At 40.1% G+C, this 16,514-nt stretch overlaps 1 protein-coding gene and 1 non-coding gene across 2 annotated transcripts; both read right to left on the bottom strand.

Moving 5' to 3' along the window:
* Nucleotides 1–5,325: 5,325 nt before the first annotated feature.
* LOC148576061 (small nucleolar RNA R71) lies at nt 5,326–5,433 on the bottom strand. Its single transcript, XR_015904726.1, has one exon. It is a non-coding gene; the product is annotated as a small nucleolar RNA R71 (small nucleolar RNA).
* An 8,695-nt stretch (nt 5,434–14,128) lies between these two features.
* On the bottom strand, nt 14,129–15,543 carry LOC148576060 (uncharacterized). Its single transcript, XM_088502669.1, has 2 exons — nt 15,273–15,543; nt 14,129–15,183 (listed from the first exon to the last, which is right to left on the bottom strand). Exons 1-2 carry the CDS (start codon nt 15,541–15,543, stop codon nt 14,129–14,131), a joined length of 1,326 nt encoding a protein of 441 aa, XP_088358795.1.
* Nucleotides 15,544–16,514: the final 971 nt, after the last annotated feature.

Below are 16,514 nucleotides of genomic sequence, written 5' to 3'. Positions count from 1 at the left end.
GCAATAAGATCTCTTCCCTTCTATGCTACTCTAAGGAAGGGAAAGAGGTTTGAATGGACAACGGAGTGCGAGCAGGCATTCCAAGATTTCAAAAGATTCTTGGGACAGCCACCTATCCTATCTCGGCCACAGGAAGGAGAACCACTTATATTATACCTCGCAGTAGGAAATCGGGCAGTAGCCTCAGCATTAGTCTGAGAAGACGACAGTGGGCAACAACCTGTATATTTCATCAGCAAAGCATTACAAGGATCCAAGCTGAATTACCAAAGAATAGAAAAATTTGCCTACGCTCTCATACTAACATCTCGACGACTGCATCCGTACTTCTAAGCTCACACCATTAGGGTTCGAACAAACCAACCCATAAATGGGATTTTGCAGAAAATAGACTTAGCAGGCAGAATCTTGCAATGGGCAGTCGAGTTATCTGAATTCGACCTTCTATATGAAGCTCGGACAGCCATCAAATCATAATATCTGGCCAACTTCATTGCAGAATTTACAGACACCCCAGAAATCCCTACAGAATGGAATCTCTATGTAGACGGTTCCTCAAATAAAACTGGAAGCAGCGCGTGTGTGATAATAGAAAGCGACCAGGGAACCCAAATCAAACTTTTCCTCAAATTCGGGTTCCCTGCCTCAAACAACCAAGCTGAATATGAGGCGCTACTAGCTGGTTTGAAACTGGCTAGGGAGGTTGGAGCTCAAAAGCTTATCATCTTCAGCGACTCACAAGTAGTCACTTCACAAATAGCAGGGAGCTACCAAGCCAAAGATCCCACCATGAAAAAGTACCTGGACAAAACCAGGGAACAACTCGGACAACTCGGGGAATATGAGGTCCGCCACATACCCCGAGAATAGAATGCCCAAGCTGACGCACTCTTAAAACTAGCCAGTACCAAACCAGGGGGCAACAATAGAAGCCTCATCCAAGAAATACTGCAGAACTCGTCAATCTCGGAAGAAGAAAAAGTCCTAGCCGTAACAAAGTCTGGATCAAGGATGGATGACCCCCATAATCAACTACCTCAAAACAGAAATACTCTCCATAGATAAGAAGGAGGCAAAGAGGTTAAAAAGGGAGGCACAATACTACACTATCATAAACAATACTCTGTACAAAAGAGTGATTTCAATACCATTGTTAAAATGTGTACCGACTTCCAACACAAAGGAAGTTTTAGAAGAAGTACACAGTGGCATCTGTGGCAATCATCTCGGAGCGCAAGCTCTTACCAAAAAAGTACTTCGGGCCGGATTTTATTGGCCAACTCTACAAAAAGAAGCCACAGAGTTGGTAAAGACATGTCCACCGTGTCAGAAACATGCCAACTTTCACATCGCCCCGCCAGAGGAGCTCATCAGTGTAACCTCACCCTGGCCATTTGCAAAATGGGGACTCGACCTTCTCGGACCTTTCCCTCAGAGATCGGGACAAGTTAAATTCCTCATAGTAGGGATAGACTACTTCACAAAATGGATCGAGGCAGAACCTCTAGCTAACGCCACTGCGCAAAGAAGTCAAAAGTTCCTATATAGAAATATTGTCAAAAGGTTCGGGGTTTCATACTCCATCACCATAGACAATGGCACCCAATTCACAAATACAGGTGATGAACGGATAATTTATACACTTTTTGGCATTGTTTTTACATAGTTTTTAGTATGATTTAGTTAGTTTTTAGTATATTTTTATTAGTTTTTAATTAAAATTCACATTTCTGGACTTTACTATGAGGTTGTGTATTTTTTTGTGATTTCAGGTAATTTTTGGCTGAAATTGAGGGACTTGAGCAAAAATCAGATTCAGAGGTTGAAAAAGGACTGCAGATGCTGTTGGATTCTGACCTCCCTACACTCAAAGTGGATTTTCTGGAGCTACAGAACTCCAAATGGCGCGCTCTCAATTGCGTTGGAAAGTACACATCCAGGGCTTTCCAGCAATATATAATAGTCCATACTTTGATTAAGGATAGACGACATAAACTGGCATTGAATGCCAGTTCTATGCTGCATTCTGGAGTCAAACGCCAGAAATAGGTTGCAAAGTGGAGTTAAACGCCAGAAACAGGTTACAAACTGGCGTTCAACTCCAAGAGAAGCATCTACAAGTATAAAGCTCAATGCTTAGTCCAAGCACACACCAAGTGGCCCCCGGAAGTGGATTTCTGCATCATTTACTCATTTCTGTAAATCCTAGTAACTAGTTAGTATAAATAGGACTTTTTACTATTGTATTTAAATATCTAGGAATCTTTGATCAGTTTGAGGCTATCTTAGACTTTTGTGAGGGCTGGCCATTCGGCCATGCCTGAACATTTATCACTTGTGTATTTTCAACGGCAGAGTTTCTACACACCATAGATTAAGGTGTGGAGCTATGCTGTTCCTCAAAGATTAATGCAAAGTACTACAGTTTTTCTATTCAATTCAACTTATTCCGCTTCTAAGATATTCATTTGCACTTCAATATGATGGATGTGATGATCGTGACAGTCATCATCATTCTCAACTTATGAACGCGTGCCTGACAACCACTTCCGTTCTACCTTAGATTGAATGGATATCTCTTGGATATCTAATACAGGGGACCGAGTCCGAGTTATTAGTGTCTTCGTGGTATAAGTTAGAACCCATGGACGGCCATTCTTGAGAATCCGAAAAGTCTAAACCTTGTCTGTGGTATTCCGAGTAGGATTCAGGGATTGAATGACTGTGACGAGCTTCAAACTCGCGAGTGCTGGGCGTAGTGACAGACGCAAAAGGCTCAATGGATCCTATTCCAGTATGATCGAGAACCGACAGATGATTAGCCATTCAGTGATAGCGCATTGGACCATTTTCACTGAGAGAACAGGTGGCCATTGACAACGGTGATGCCTAACATACAGCTTGCCATGGAAAGGAGTAGGAAGGATTGGATGAAGACAGCAGGAAAGCAGAGGTTCAGAGGGACAAAAGCATCTCTTTACGCTTATCTGAAATTCTCACCAATGAATTACATAAGTACCACTATCCTATTTTATATTTTATTTATCTTTTACTTATCAATTCATAAAATCAGTTGAATCTGCCTGACTGAGATTTACAAGGTGACCATAGCTTTCTTCAAGCCGACAATCTCCGTGGGATCGACCCTTACTCACGTAAGGTTTATTACTTGGACGACCCAGTGCACTTGCTGGTTAGTTGTACGAAGTTGTGAAACAGAATTAAGAACATGAACGTGCGTATTGAGTTTTTAGCTCCGTTACCAAAGAAGGAATGATCACGATTTCGCACACCAAGTTTTTGGCGCCGTTGCCGGGGATTGTTCGAGTTTGGACAACTGACGGTTCATCTTGTTGCTCAGATTATGTAATTTTATTTTAATTTTAAGCTTTTTATTTTTTATTTTCGAAAAATACAAAAAAAATTTTTTTTTTCGTTTTTCCCAATTAATTTTCGAAAAATACAAAAAAATTTTACAAAATCATAAAATCAAAAATATTTTTTGTGTTTCTTGCTAGATTCTAGAATCAAGTTTTAAGTTTGGTGTCAATTGCATCTTTTTAATTTTCTAAAAATTTTTATTTTCAAAAATTTCATGCATTGCATTCTTCATGATCTTCAAGTTGTTCTTGGCCAGTCTTCTTGTTTGATCTTCATATTTTCTTATTTTGTGTCTTTTCTTGTTTTTCATATGCATTCTTGAATTATTAATGTCTAAAGAATAAAAATTTTTAAGTTTGGTGTCTTGCATGTTTTCTTTTCTTGAAAATTTTTCAAAAATAAGTTCTTGGTGTTCATCTTGACATTCAAAGTGTTCTTGGTGTTCATCTTGACATTCATAGTGTTCTTGCATGCATCACATGTTTTGATCCAAAATTTTCATGCATTGAGTCTTTGGGTTGTTTTTCTCTTTCTTCATTGAAAATTCAAAAATTAAAAAAATATCTTTCTCTTATTTCACTCATAATTTTCGAAAATTTGATTTGATTTAGTCAAAAAATTTTAAAATTTAGTTATTTCTTATGAGTCAAATCAAATTTTCAATTTAAAAATCTTATCTTTTTCAAATCTTTTTCAAAAACTAAATCCTTTTTCATTTTTCTTTCATAATTTTTGAAAATTTCAAATTGATTTTCAAAAATCTTTTTCTTATTTTCATTTCATATTTTTGAAATTAATACCAACATTTAATATGATTGATTCAAAAATATTAAGTTGTTACTTGCCTATTAAGAAAGGTTCAATCTTTAATTTTTAAAATCATATCTTTTTGTTTCTTGTTAGTCAAGTAATCAACTTTAGTTTTCAAAATTAAATCTTTTCAATTACTTATCATATCTTTTTCAATTTCAATCATATCTTTTTCAAAAACAAATTTCAAATCTCTTTTAATCAATCATATCTTTTTGTTTCAATCATATCTTTTTCAAAACTGCCCAACTAACTCTCTACCTTTAATTTTCGAAAATCCCTTCCCTCTTTTTCAAAATTTTGTTTTTATTAACTAATTGTTTTATTTTTTAATTTAATTTGATTTCAATTTTAATTTTCGAAATTTAACTTTAATTTTTATTTTTAATTTAATTAATTTTCGAAATTCCCTCTCTCTCATCTCCTTCTAATTATTTATTTATTTATTAACACTTCTCTTTATCTCAAAATTCGAACCCTCTCTTCCTCTTGGTGTTCGAATTTCTCTTCTTCTATTCTTCTATTCTTATACTCACATACATGAATCTCTATACTGTGACATAGAGGATTCCATATTTTCTTTTCTGTTTTCTTCTTTTTCATATGAGCAGGAACAAGGATAAGAACATTCTTGTTGAAGCTGATCCTGAACTTGAAATGACTCTGAAGAGGAAGCTAAGGGAAGCTAAAGCACAACTCTCTGGAGAAAATCTGACAAAAATTTTCGAAAAAGAAGGAGACATGGCCGAAAATAATAACAATGCAAGGAAGATGCTTGGTGACTTTACTGCACCTAATTCCAATTTACATGGATGAAGCATCTCAATCCCTGCCATTGGAGCAAACAATTTTGAGCTGAAACCTCAATTAGTTTCTCTGATGCAACAAAATTACAAGTTTCATGGACTTCCATCAGAAGATCCTTTTCAGTTCTTAACTGAATTCTTGCAGATCTGTGGTACTGTTAAGACCAATGGGGTTGATCCCGAGGTCTACAGGCTTATGCTTTTCCCGTTTGCTGTAAGAGACAAAGCTAGAGTATGGTTGGACTCTCAACCCAAGGATAGCCTGAACTCTTGGGATAAGCTGGTCACGGCTTTCTTAGCCAAGTTCTTTCCTCCTCAAAAGCTTAGCAAGCTTAGAGTGGATGTTCAAACCTTCAAACAGAAAGAAGGTGAATCCCTCTATGAAGCTTGGGAGAGATACAAGGAACTGACCAAAAAGTGTTCTTCTGACATGCTTTCAGAATGGACCATCCTGGATATATTCTATGATGGTCTGTCTGAAATATCAAAGATGTCATTGGACCATTCTGCAGGTGGATCCATTCACCTAAAGAAAACGCCTGCAGAAGCTCAAGAACTCATTGACATAGTTGTAAATAACCAGTTCATGTACACTTCTGAAAGAAATCCTGTGAATAATGGGACGCCTCAGAGGAAGGGAGTTCTTGAAATTGATACTCTGAATGCCATATTGGCTCAGAATAAAATATTGACTCAGCAAGTCAATATGATTTCTCAGAGTCTGAATGGATTGAAGGAATCATCCAACAGTACTAAAGAGGCCTTTTCTGAAGAAGAAGCTTATGATCTTGAGAATCCCGTAATAGCAGAGGTAAATTACATGGGTGAACCCTATGGAAACACCTATAATCCCTCATGGAGAAATCATCCAAATTTCTCATGGAAGGATCAACAAAAGTCTCAACAAGGCTTTAATAATGGTGGAAGAAACAGGTTTAGCAATAGCAAACCTTTTCCATCATCCACTCAGCAACAGACAGAGAATTTTGAGTAGAATCCATCTAGCTTAGCAAATATAGTCTCTGATCTATCTAAGGCCACTTTAAGTTTCATGAATGAAACAAGGTCCTCCATTAGAAATTTGGAGGCACAAGTGGGCCAGCTGAGTAAAAAGGTCACTGAAACCCCTCCCACTACTCTCCCAAGCAATACAGAAGAGAATCCAAAAAGAGAGTGCAAGGTCATTGAATTAACCATCATGGCCGAACCTACAAGGGAGGGAGAGGACATGAATCCCAGTGAGGAAGACCTCCTGGGACGTCTAGTGATTCACAAGGAGTTTCTCTCTGAAGAACCAAAGGACTCTGAGGCTCATCTGGAGACCATAGAGATTCCATTGGACCTCCTTATGCCATTCATGAGCTCTGATGAGTATTCTTCTTCTGAAGAGAATGAAGATGTTACTGAAGAGCAAGTTGCCAAGTACCTTGGTGCAATCATGAAGCTGAATGCCAAATTATTTGGTAATGAGACTTGGGAAGATGAACCTCCCTTGCTCACCAATGAACTGAGTGATCTGGATCAACTGAGATTGCCTCAGAAGAAACAGGATCCTGGAAAGTTCTTAATACCTTATACCATAGGCACCATGACCTTTGAGAAGGCTCTATGTGACCTTGGGTCAGGGATAAACCTCATGCCCCTCTCTGTAATGGAGAAACTGGGAATCTTTGAGGTGCAAGCTGCCAGAATCTCATTAGAGATGGCAGACAACTCAAGAAAACAGGCTTATGGACAAGTAGAGGACGTGCTAGTAAAGGTTAAAGGCCTTTACATCCCTACTGATTTCATAATCCTGGATACTGGGAAGGATGAGGATGAATTCATCATCCTTGGAAGAACCTTCCTAGCCACAGCAAGAGCTGTGATTGATGTGGACAGAGGAGAATTGATCCTTCAACTGAATGAGGATAACCTTGTGTTTAAAACTCAAGGATCTCCTTCTGTAACCATGGAGAGGAAGCATGAAAAGCTTCTCTCACTGCAGAGTCAACCAAAGCCCCTACAGTCAAACTCTAAGTTTGGTGTTGGGAGGCCACAACCAAACTCTAAGTTTGGTGTTGAACCCCCACATTCAAACTCTAAGTTTGGTGTTGGGAGGTTCCAACCTTGCTTTGAACATCTGTGAGGCTCCATGAGAGCTCACTGTCAAGCTATTGACATTAAAGAAGCGCTTGTTGGGAGGCAACCCTATGTTATTTAATCATTTTTATTTTATTTTCTCTTTGTTATTTCATGTTTTATTAGGTTGATGATCATGTGGAGTCACAAAAACTACTAAAAAATCGAAAACAGAATGAAAAACAGCATTGAAAATAGCACACCCTGGAGGAAGGGCTTACTGGCGTCTAAACGCCAGTAAGGAGCATCTGCCTGGCGTTTAACGCCAGAACAGAGCATGAAACTGGTGTTAAACGCCAGAAACAAGCAGCAGTCTGGCGTTTAAACGCCAGGATTGCACCCAGAGGAAAGCTGGCGTTAAACGCCAGAAACAAGCATCAGACTGGTGTTTAACGCCAGAAACATGCACCATACTGGCGTTCAACGCCAGAAACATGCTATAGACTGGCGTTGAACGCCCAAAACAAGCAAGGAAGTGGCGTTTAACGCCAGAAAGATGCTGCAGTCTGGCGTTAAATGCCAGGATTGCATATATAGGGCGTTTTACACGTCTAAAATGTGCAGGGATGAGAAATTCTCAAACACCTCAGGATCTGTGGACCCCACAGAATTCTCCCAGGATCTGTGGACCTCATAGGATTCCCACCTACTTCTTCTCTCCTCTTCACACCTTTTCATAACCCTTTTTCCCCAAATACCCCTCACCAATCAACTCAATCACTCTTCCCCATCACCTCTTCACCAATCACATCCATCCTCCCTTCCCCAAAAACCCCACCTACCTTTAAATTCAAAAAAATTTCCCTCCCAAACCCAACCCTAAATGGCCGAACCCTAAACCCCTCCCCACTCCTATATAAAACCCTCATTCCCTCTTCATTTCACACAACAAAACCCTCTCTTTTTCCCCTTGGCCGAAACCATCTCTCTCTCCCTCTCCTCCATTTTTCTTCTTCTTCTACTTCTTTCTTTCTTCTTTTGCTCGGGGACGAGCAACCATTTTAAGTTTGGTGTGGTAAAAGCATAGTTTTTTGTTTTTCCATAACCGTTCATGGCACCTAAGGCCAGAAAAACCTCTAGAAAGACAAAAGGGAAGGCAATTGCTTCCACCTATGAGTCGTGGGAGATGGAGAGATTCATCTCAAAGGTCCATCAAGACCACTTCTATGAAGTTGTGGCCAAGAAGAAAGTGATCCCTGAGGTTCCTTTCAAACTCAAAAAGAATGAGTATCCGGAGATCCGTCTTGAAATCCAAAGAAGAGGTTGGGAAGTTCTCACCAACCCCATTCAACAAGTCGGGATCTTAATGGTTCAAGAGTTCTATGCAAACGCATGGATCACAAGGAACCATGATCAAAGTGTGAACCCAAATCCAAAGCATTGGCTTACTATGGTTCGGGGAAAATACTTAGATTTCAGTCCTGAAAATGTAAGGCTGGCGTTCAACTTGCCAATGATGGAAGAGAACGCATGCTCCTACACAAGAAGGGTCAACTTTGATCAAAGGTTGGACCAAGTCCTCATAGACATATGTGAGGAAGGAGCTCAATGGAAAATTGACTCAAGAGGCAAGCCGGTTCAACTAAGAAGGCATGACCTCAAACCAGTGGCTAGGGGATGGCTAGAGTTCATTCAACGCTCAATCATTCCTACTAGTAACCGGTCTGAAGTTACTATAGACCGGGCCATCATGATTCATAGTATCATGATTGGAGAGGAGGTGGAAGTTCATGAGATTATACCTCAAGAACTTTACAAGGTGGCTGACAAGTCCTCCAATTTGGCAAGGTTAGCCTTTCCTCACCTCATTTGCCACCTCTGCAATTCGGCTGGAATTGACATAGAGGGAGACATCCTCATTGAAGAGGATAAGCCCATCACTAAGAAAAGAATGGAGCAAACAAGAGAGCATGGACCTCAACATGAGCATGAGGAAATTTCTCACCATGAAATCCCTGAGATGCCTCAGGGGATGCACTTTCCTCCACAGAATTATTGGGAACAAATCAACACTTCTCTAGGAGAATTAAGTTCCAACATGGGACAACTAAGGGTGGAGCATCAAGAGCACTCCATCATCCTCCATGAAATTAGAGAAGATCAAAGAGCTATGAGGGAGGAGCAAGAAAGACAAGGAAGAGACATAGAGGAGCTCAAGAGCACCATTGGTTCTTCAAGAAGAGGAAGACGCCACCCTCACTAAGGTGGACTCATTCCTTAATCTCCTTGTTTATTTATTTTCCTGTTTTTTGATTTTTAAGCTTTATGTTTTATTTATGTTTGTGTCTTTACTATATGATCATTAGTGTCTAAGTGTCTATGCCTTAAAGTCATGAATATGAATCCATCACCTCTCTTAAATGAAAACTGTTTTAAAAACAAAAGAACAAGAAGTACAGGGTTTCGAATTCATCCTTGAAACTAGTTTAATTATTTTGATGTGGTGACAATACTTTTTATTTTCTGAATGAATGCTTGAACAGTGCATATGTCTTTTGAAGTTGATGTTTAATGAATGTTAAATATGTTGGCTCTTGAAGAATAAGGAAAAAGGAGACATGTTATTTAATAATCTAAAAAATTATAAAAATAATTCTTGAAGCAAGAAAAAGCAGTGAATACAAAAGCTTGCGGAAAAAAAAAAGAAAAAAGAAAAATGGCGAAAAAATAGAAAGAAAAAGAAAAAGCAAGCAGAAAATGCCAAAAGCTCTTTAAACCAAAAGGCAAGAGCAAAAAGCCAATAGCCCTTAAAATCAAAAGGCAAGGGTAAATAAAAAGGATCCAAGGCTTTGAGCATCAGTGGATAGGAGGGACTAAAGGAATAAAATCCTGGCCTAAGCGGCTAAACCAAGCTGTCCCTAACTATGTGCTTGTGGCGTGAAGGTGTCAAGTGAAAACTTGAGACTGAGCGGTTAAAGTCAAGGTCCAAAGTAAAAACAGAGTGTGCTTAAGAACCCTGGACACCTCTAATTGGGGACTTCAGCAAAGCTGAGTCACAATCTGAAAAGGTTCACCCAGTTATGTATCCAGTGGTAATACTGGAAAACAAAGTGCTTAGGGCCACGGCCAAGCCTCATAAAGTAGCTGTGTTCAAGAATCAACATACTGAACTAGGAGAATCAATAACACTATCTGAATTCTAAGTTCCTATAGATGCCAATCATTCTGAACTTCAATAGATAAAGTGAGATGCCAAAACTATTCAAGAGGCAAAAAGCTACAAGTCCCGCTCATCTGATTGGAGCCAAGTTTCATTGATATTTTGGAATTTATAGTATATTCTCCTCTTTTTATCCTATTTGATTTTCAGTTGCTTGGGGACAAGCAATAATTTAAGTTTGGTGTTGTGATGAGCGGATAATTTATACGCTTTTTGGCATTATTTTTACATAGTTTTTGGTATGATTTAGTTAGTTTTTAGTATATTTTTATTAGTTTTTAATTAAAATTCACATTTCTGGACTTTACTATGAGTTTGTGTGTTTTTCTGTGATTTCAGGTAATTTCTGGCTGAAATTGAGGGACTTGAGCAAAAATCAGATTCAGAGGTTGAAAAAGGACTGCAGATGCTGTTGGATTCTGAACTGCGTTCACTCAAAGTGGATTTTCTGGAGCTACAAAACTTCAAATGGCACGCTCTCAATTGAGTTGGAAAGTAGACGTCCAGGGCTTTCCAGAAATATATAATAGTTTATACTTTGATTAAAGATAGATGACGTAAACTGGCGTTGAACGCCATTTCTATGCTGCATTCTGGAGTCAAACGCCAGAAACAGGTTGCAAAGTGGAGTTAAGCGCCAGAAACAGGTTACAAACTGGCGTTCAACTCCAAGAGAAGCCTCTACACGTATAAAGTTCAATGCTCAGTCCAAGCACACACCAAGTGGGCCCCGGAAGTGGATTTCTGCATCATTTACTCATTTCTGTAAACCCTAGTAACTAGTTTAGTATAAATAGGACTTTTTACTATTGTATTTAAATATCTGGGAATCTTTGATCAGTTTGAGGCTATCTTAGACTTTTGTGAGGGCTGGCCATTCGGCCATGCCTGAACATTTATCACTTGTGTATTTTCAACGGCAGAGTTTCTACACACCATAGATTAAGGTGTGGAGCTCTGCTGTTCCTCAAAGATTAATGCAAAATACTACTATTTTTCTATTCAATTCAACTTATTCTGCTTCTAAGATATTCATTCACACTTCAATATGATGGATGTGATGATCGTGACAGTCATCATCATTCTCAACTTATGAACGCGTGCCTGATAACCACTTTCGTTCTACCTTAGATTGAATGGATATCTCTTGGATACCTAATACAGGGGACCGAGTCCGAGTTATTAGTGTCTTCGTGGTATAAGTTAGAACCCATGGATGGCCATTCTTAAGAATCCGAAAAGTCTAAACCTTGTCTGTGATATTCCGAGTAGGATTCAGGGATTGAATGACTGTGACGAGCTTCAAACTCGCGAGTGCTGGGCGTAGTGACAGACGCAAAAGGATCAATGGATCCTATTCCAGTATGATCGAGAACCGACAGATGATTAGCCATGCAGTGACAGCGCATTGGACCATTTTCACTGAGAGAACAGGTGGCCATTGACAACGGTGATGCCTAACATAAAGCTTGCCATGGAAAGGAGTAGGAAGGATTGGATGAAGACAGTAGGAAAGCAGAGGTTCAGAGGGACGAAAGAATCTCTATACGCTTATCTGAAATTCTCACCAATGAATTACATAAGTACCACTATCCTATTTTATATTTTATTTATCTTTTACTTATCAATTCATAAAATCAGTTGAATCCGCCTGACTGAGATTTACAAGGTGACCATAGCTTCCTTCAAGCCGACAATCTCCGTGGGATCGACCCTTACTCACGTAAGGTTTATTACTTGGTCGACCCAGTGCACTTGCTGGTTAGTTGTACGAAGTTGTGAAACAGAATTAAGAACATGAACGTGCGTATTGAGTTTTTAGCGCTGTTACCAAAGAAGGAATGATCACGATTTCGCACACCAACAGGCTTCAGAAAATTAGTGGTCGACTTGAACATAAAACACTAATTCACTTCTGTAGAACATCCCCAGGCCAATGGATAAGCCGAGGCTGCCAACAAAGTCATATTGGCCGGGCTAAAATGGAGATTACAGGACGCAAAGGGAGCCTGGGCTGAAGAGCTCCCACAAGTCCTATGGGCATATCGAACAACGCCACATTCTACCACAAAGGAATCACCCTTCCGATTAGCATATGGAATGGAGGCAATGATCCCAGTGGAGATTGAAGAGGGGTCGCCTAGAGTGATCTACTATAATGAAGAAGCCAACTCTCAACTTCAAAGGGAAGAACTCGACCTACTTCCAGAAATCCAAGAAAGAGCTCGGATCAGGGAAAAGGCATTAAAACGTCGAATGGCTTTGAGATACAATCAAAAGGTAGTGCCGCAAAGTTTTGCCAAGAACGACCTCATCCTAATCCGAAATGATATCGGAATAACTCGACCTGGAGAAGGAAAGCTGGAAGCAAACTGGAAAGGACCCTACCGAGTCATAGAAGTACTTGGAAAGGGCTACTACAGACTGTCCGAACTCGAAGGACGAGAGCTTCCTAGGTCATGGCATGCCTGCAACTTAAGAAAGTACTATAGTTAGGGGTGATAAAATATCTTAGTACAAGGCACACTCTTTTTCCTGAAAAGGTTTTTTAATCAGGTGCTAAGCCAAAGACCTACAAATCGCCCGACTTAGAGGTATAAAATCCCCACATGTATATATCTGCATTTCCTTTTGAATAAAATTTGTTTAGATCTTCTACAAATTCTCAAGATGCATTAATCTGAAACACTCATCGTCCGATTATAAAGCCACAGATCGGCAGAAAGTGAAAAATCAAATTCACTACACGATCATGATAAAGACCAACAAGGACAAAAACCAAAATTCGTCAAAAGGTCGACCAAACGAGGACTAAACCCAATTTCTACAAAATCGGCAAAGATGAAAACAGAATAATGCAAGAAGTTATCGAAAGTGATCCATAGAAAGGACCTGACGAGGTCTTAATAAAATGGATTGCTAAAAAATAACATAAAGACTGGCCGATGTAAAAAAGGCGGATCAGTCACAAAACCAAAGTTATAAAAGTAAATCCCTGGAAAGAGGTCTGGCCAGCCCTATAAAAGAGGATTACTATAACTTAGAAGGGCCCGACATGATGAAGTCGACCCAAAACATAAAGTTATAAAAGTAATCCCCGAAAGAGACCTGAACAAGGTCCAAAAAAGAGGATTACTAAAAATAACTTAGAAGGGCCCGACATGATGAAGTCGGCCCAGAACATAAAGTTATAAAAAGTAATCTCTGAAAGAGACCTGAACAAAGGTCCGAAAAAGAGGATTACTAAAAATAACTTAGAAGGCCCGACATGATGAAGTTGGCCCAAAACATAAAGTTATAAAAGTAATCCCTGAAAGAGACCGGAACAAGGTCCAAAAAAGAGGATTACTAAAAATAACTTAGACGGGCCCAACATGATGAAGTCGGCCCAAAACATAAAGTTATAAAAGTAATCCCTGAAAGAGACTTGAACAAGGTCCAAAAAAGAGGATTACTAAAAATAACTTAGAAGGGCCCGACATGATGAAGACGGCCCAAAACATAAAGTTATAAAAGTAATCCCTGAAAGAGACCTGAACAAGGTCCAAGAAAGAGGATTACCAAAATAACTTAAAAGAGGTCGGACAACAAAAGTCCAACACTCCCAAAAAAACAGAAAAGGTACCAAGACAGATGCAGACAGATATGTTACGAAAAACACAAGTTATAATAATAACAAACTCAAGAGGCTACCAAAATCATCCCAAAGAGCTTGGAAACTACTTTATTTTTCAAGATTAAGTTGTTGAACGAGCAACTAAGAAAGTATCAAAAGTCAGCAACCACCATCTACAAAATAAAGAGTTCAAAAGCCCACAAGCCGGGCTATCTACACAAACATTTAGGAAAATTATTTAAGATCCGAAGGCTTCTCAGCATCAACACGGAGTGAAGGAGGACGAGTCTGAAGAGGCACTGCATCCACTGTCCCGTCATCCCGATTCAATATTTGACAATCATGATCTGATTCGGGATGACCAACCTCAGATGAAGGAGTTGAAGAAGTCGACACAACAGAAGCTTTGGCGGCAGGCATAGAAGGGGGTTCAACATCATCATCATCAGGGTCGTCGGGGACAATCTTGCTGTCCTTTACAACGTTGTCCAGACTGAAGAGAGTAAGGTCAAATTCGGGAGCAAGAACCCGAACCTGCTCTTTCAAGTTCTCATAAGCAGCATTTACGCTGCCTACAAGGTGACCCTGGAGCTCGGCATAATTGGCCCGGGCAAACTCCAACTCCTCCCTGAGACGCGTCACTTCCCTGTAGGTCGTGACATAGCTTTCCTTGTGCCTCAATGCCGTGTCTTCAGCCAACTTCACAGAAGCCGCCAAAGCAACAGAACTAGCCTTCTCGCCCTCCAATTCCTTCTCCAGCTTGGTCACTTTCACTTCGAGCTCCTCCTTCAAACCCTTCATCCGGTCGAACTCCTGCTTAGCCTCCTCCATAAAGGCTTTGGTAGCATGAAGGGGAAGATCTTGGGCAGTTCGGTACAGGGTAGCTCCCATATGCGCCATCTTGATGCTACTCCGAGTTATAAAATCTAAATGACGAAGGAGAGAAACATCATCCATAGGGAGGGCACCATAAAGACCGATCTTCTGGTCGACAAATCCAATAGCATCGAAATCAGGCGCATCCAGATTGAAGGGTTCAACAGTCTGAGGTCTTTTGGAAGGAGGAATGGCCGAGGGAGAAGAAACAGCAGTAGAAGACTGCGGAGGATCAACTACACAGACTCGAGGAGTAGGGATCATTCTCCTCTGTCCAGGCGAGCTCGGCATAGATGGCTTCGGCGGAACCTGAGAGGACCCTTCCCCATCTACCCTGGTCGAAATATTCTGAGCTGCAGTAGCCTTTCTCGCCTTCTTGAAAGCCTTCATCGAGTCATTATTCTTGGCCATCTCTGAAAAATGAAAACCAACAGTTTTACAAACCAGAAAAAGAAGAAGAAAGCAAAGAAAAAACATGAAACAAAATATATCAAGTAAATACCCAATGCAGTTCGGACAAGGGATGGGTCCCCCAAAGATTTTTTAGTGTCCAGATGAGGAGGTTCCCCCCAAATGTCCTCCAAAACAGTTACAAAAGCCTGTTCAATTTCATCGAGCATCTCCCACGTATAACAGGATACCACTACATTCTGCTGCCAACACAAGGGGAAGGCTGGCTCATCATTCGCTTCCAGAAAAAAGGGCCGAGCTCCCTCAACTGCTCGGACCTTGAAAAAATAATTCTTGAAGTCCCTAAAAGACTCGTCATACATTGCAAAAACCTTATGCCCTTGTGCAGATCTAAAAGAAACCCATGAGGCTTTCTTTTTTGCAGAAATCCCGGGCTTAGTTAAAACAAACAGATAAAGAAAAAGAGTTTGAGAAGGAGTAACGTCCAACTCTTGGCAAAGAAGCTGAAAAACCTTGATAAAGCCCCAGGAGTTTGGATGGAGCTGGGATGGAGCTATATTACACGACCACAACAAATCGGTCTCAAAAGAAGTGAAGGGAAAAGTGACGTCCAACTGGCTGAAAAAATAGTCGTAAGCATAAAAGAAAGGGCGCTCCCCCCGGGTCAAAGCAGGGAAGCAAACCCTCTCCTCAGAATCAAGTGCTACCAATTCATAATTCCTTTCCTGATCTCTACTCTTACAGAGGCGGTGATGTTTCCTAAGCTCCACATAAAACTCAGCATTCACAACAGAAATACACATTAAAACAAGGGAGTCTAACCAATCGGACATCCCCTCAGGAACCTTAGAAGATGTCTCTACAATATTTTTGCGAGAAGACATGGCCAACTAGTCCTACAAACAAGAAAAGAAGATGGATTACTAAAAAACATCTCGGGCAAAATCAAAACAACTCGGCCAGCATGATTCAGGACAGCACAAATAACGAAAGGAAACCTCAGGACCCACACCGAAGATCCAGGGGCATCCTTTGGAGGCAGTCATGGAACAAGGATTCAGAAAAACCCACAAGACTAACATTCCAACAAAACTCTCAGCAAAGAAAACTCCTTTTTCCAAAAATCAACAACCCGAGAAGAAAGAGACAAGGTCAAAACAAAGTCATCAAAGGAGCAACAAAATACCAGTTCAATCAGAAAGCAAACAAAACGCGCCAAGCAAAGGACGTAAAAAATGCAACCTTTTTCTTTCAAAAAGAAACAAATGAAGCTATTTTCCCAGAAAGGTACAACATCAAAATAGAAAGGCAACAAAACATGCAAAAACCCAAA

This window comes from Arachis ipaensis, chromosome B1 (genome assembly GCF_059453495.1).
Source record: "Arachis ipaensis isolate K30076 ecotype BB chromosome B1, ASM5945349v1, whole genome shotgun sequence".
NCBI classification, from domain to species: Eukaryota; Viridiplantae; Streptophyta; class Magnoliopsida; order Fabales; family Fabaceae; genus Arachis; species Arachis ipaensis.
Note: the sequence above shows the minus strand (reverse complement) of the source record. Positions and strands in the feature narration are given on the sequence as shown.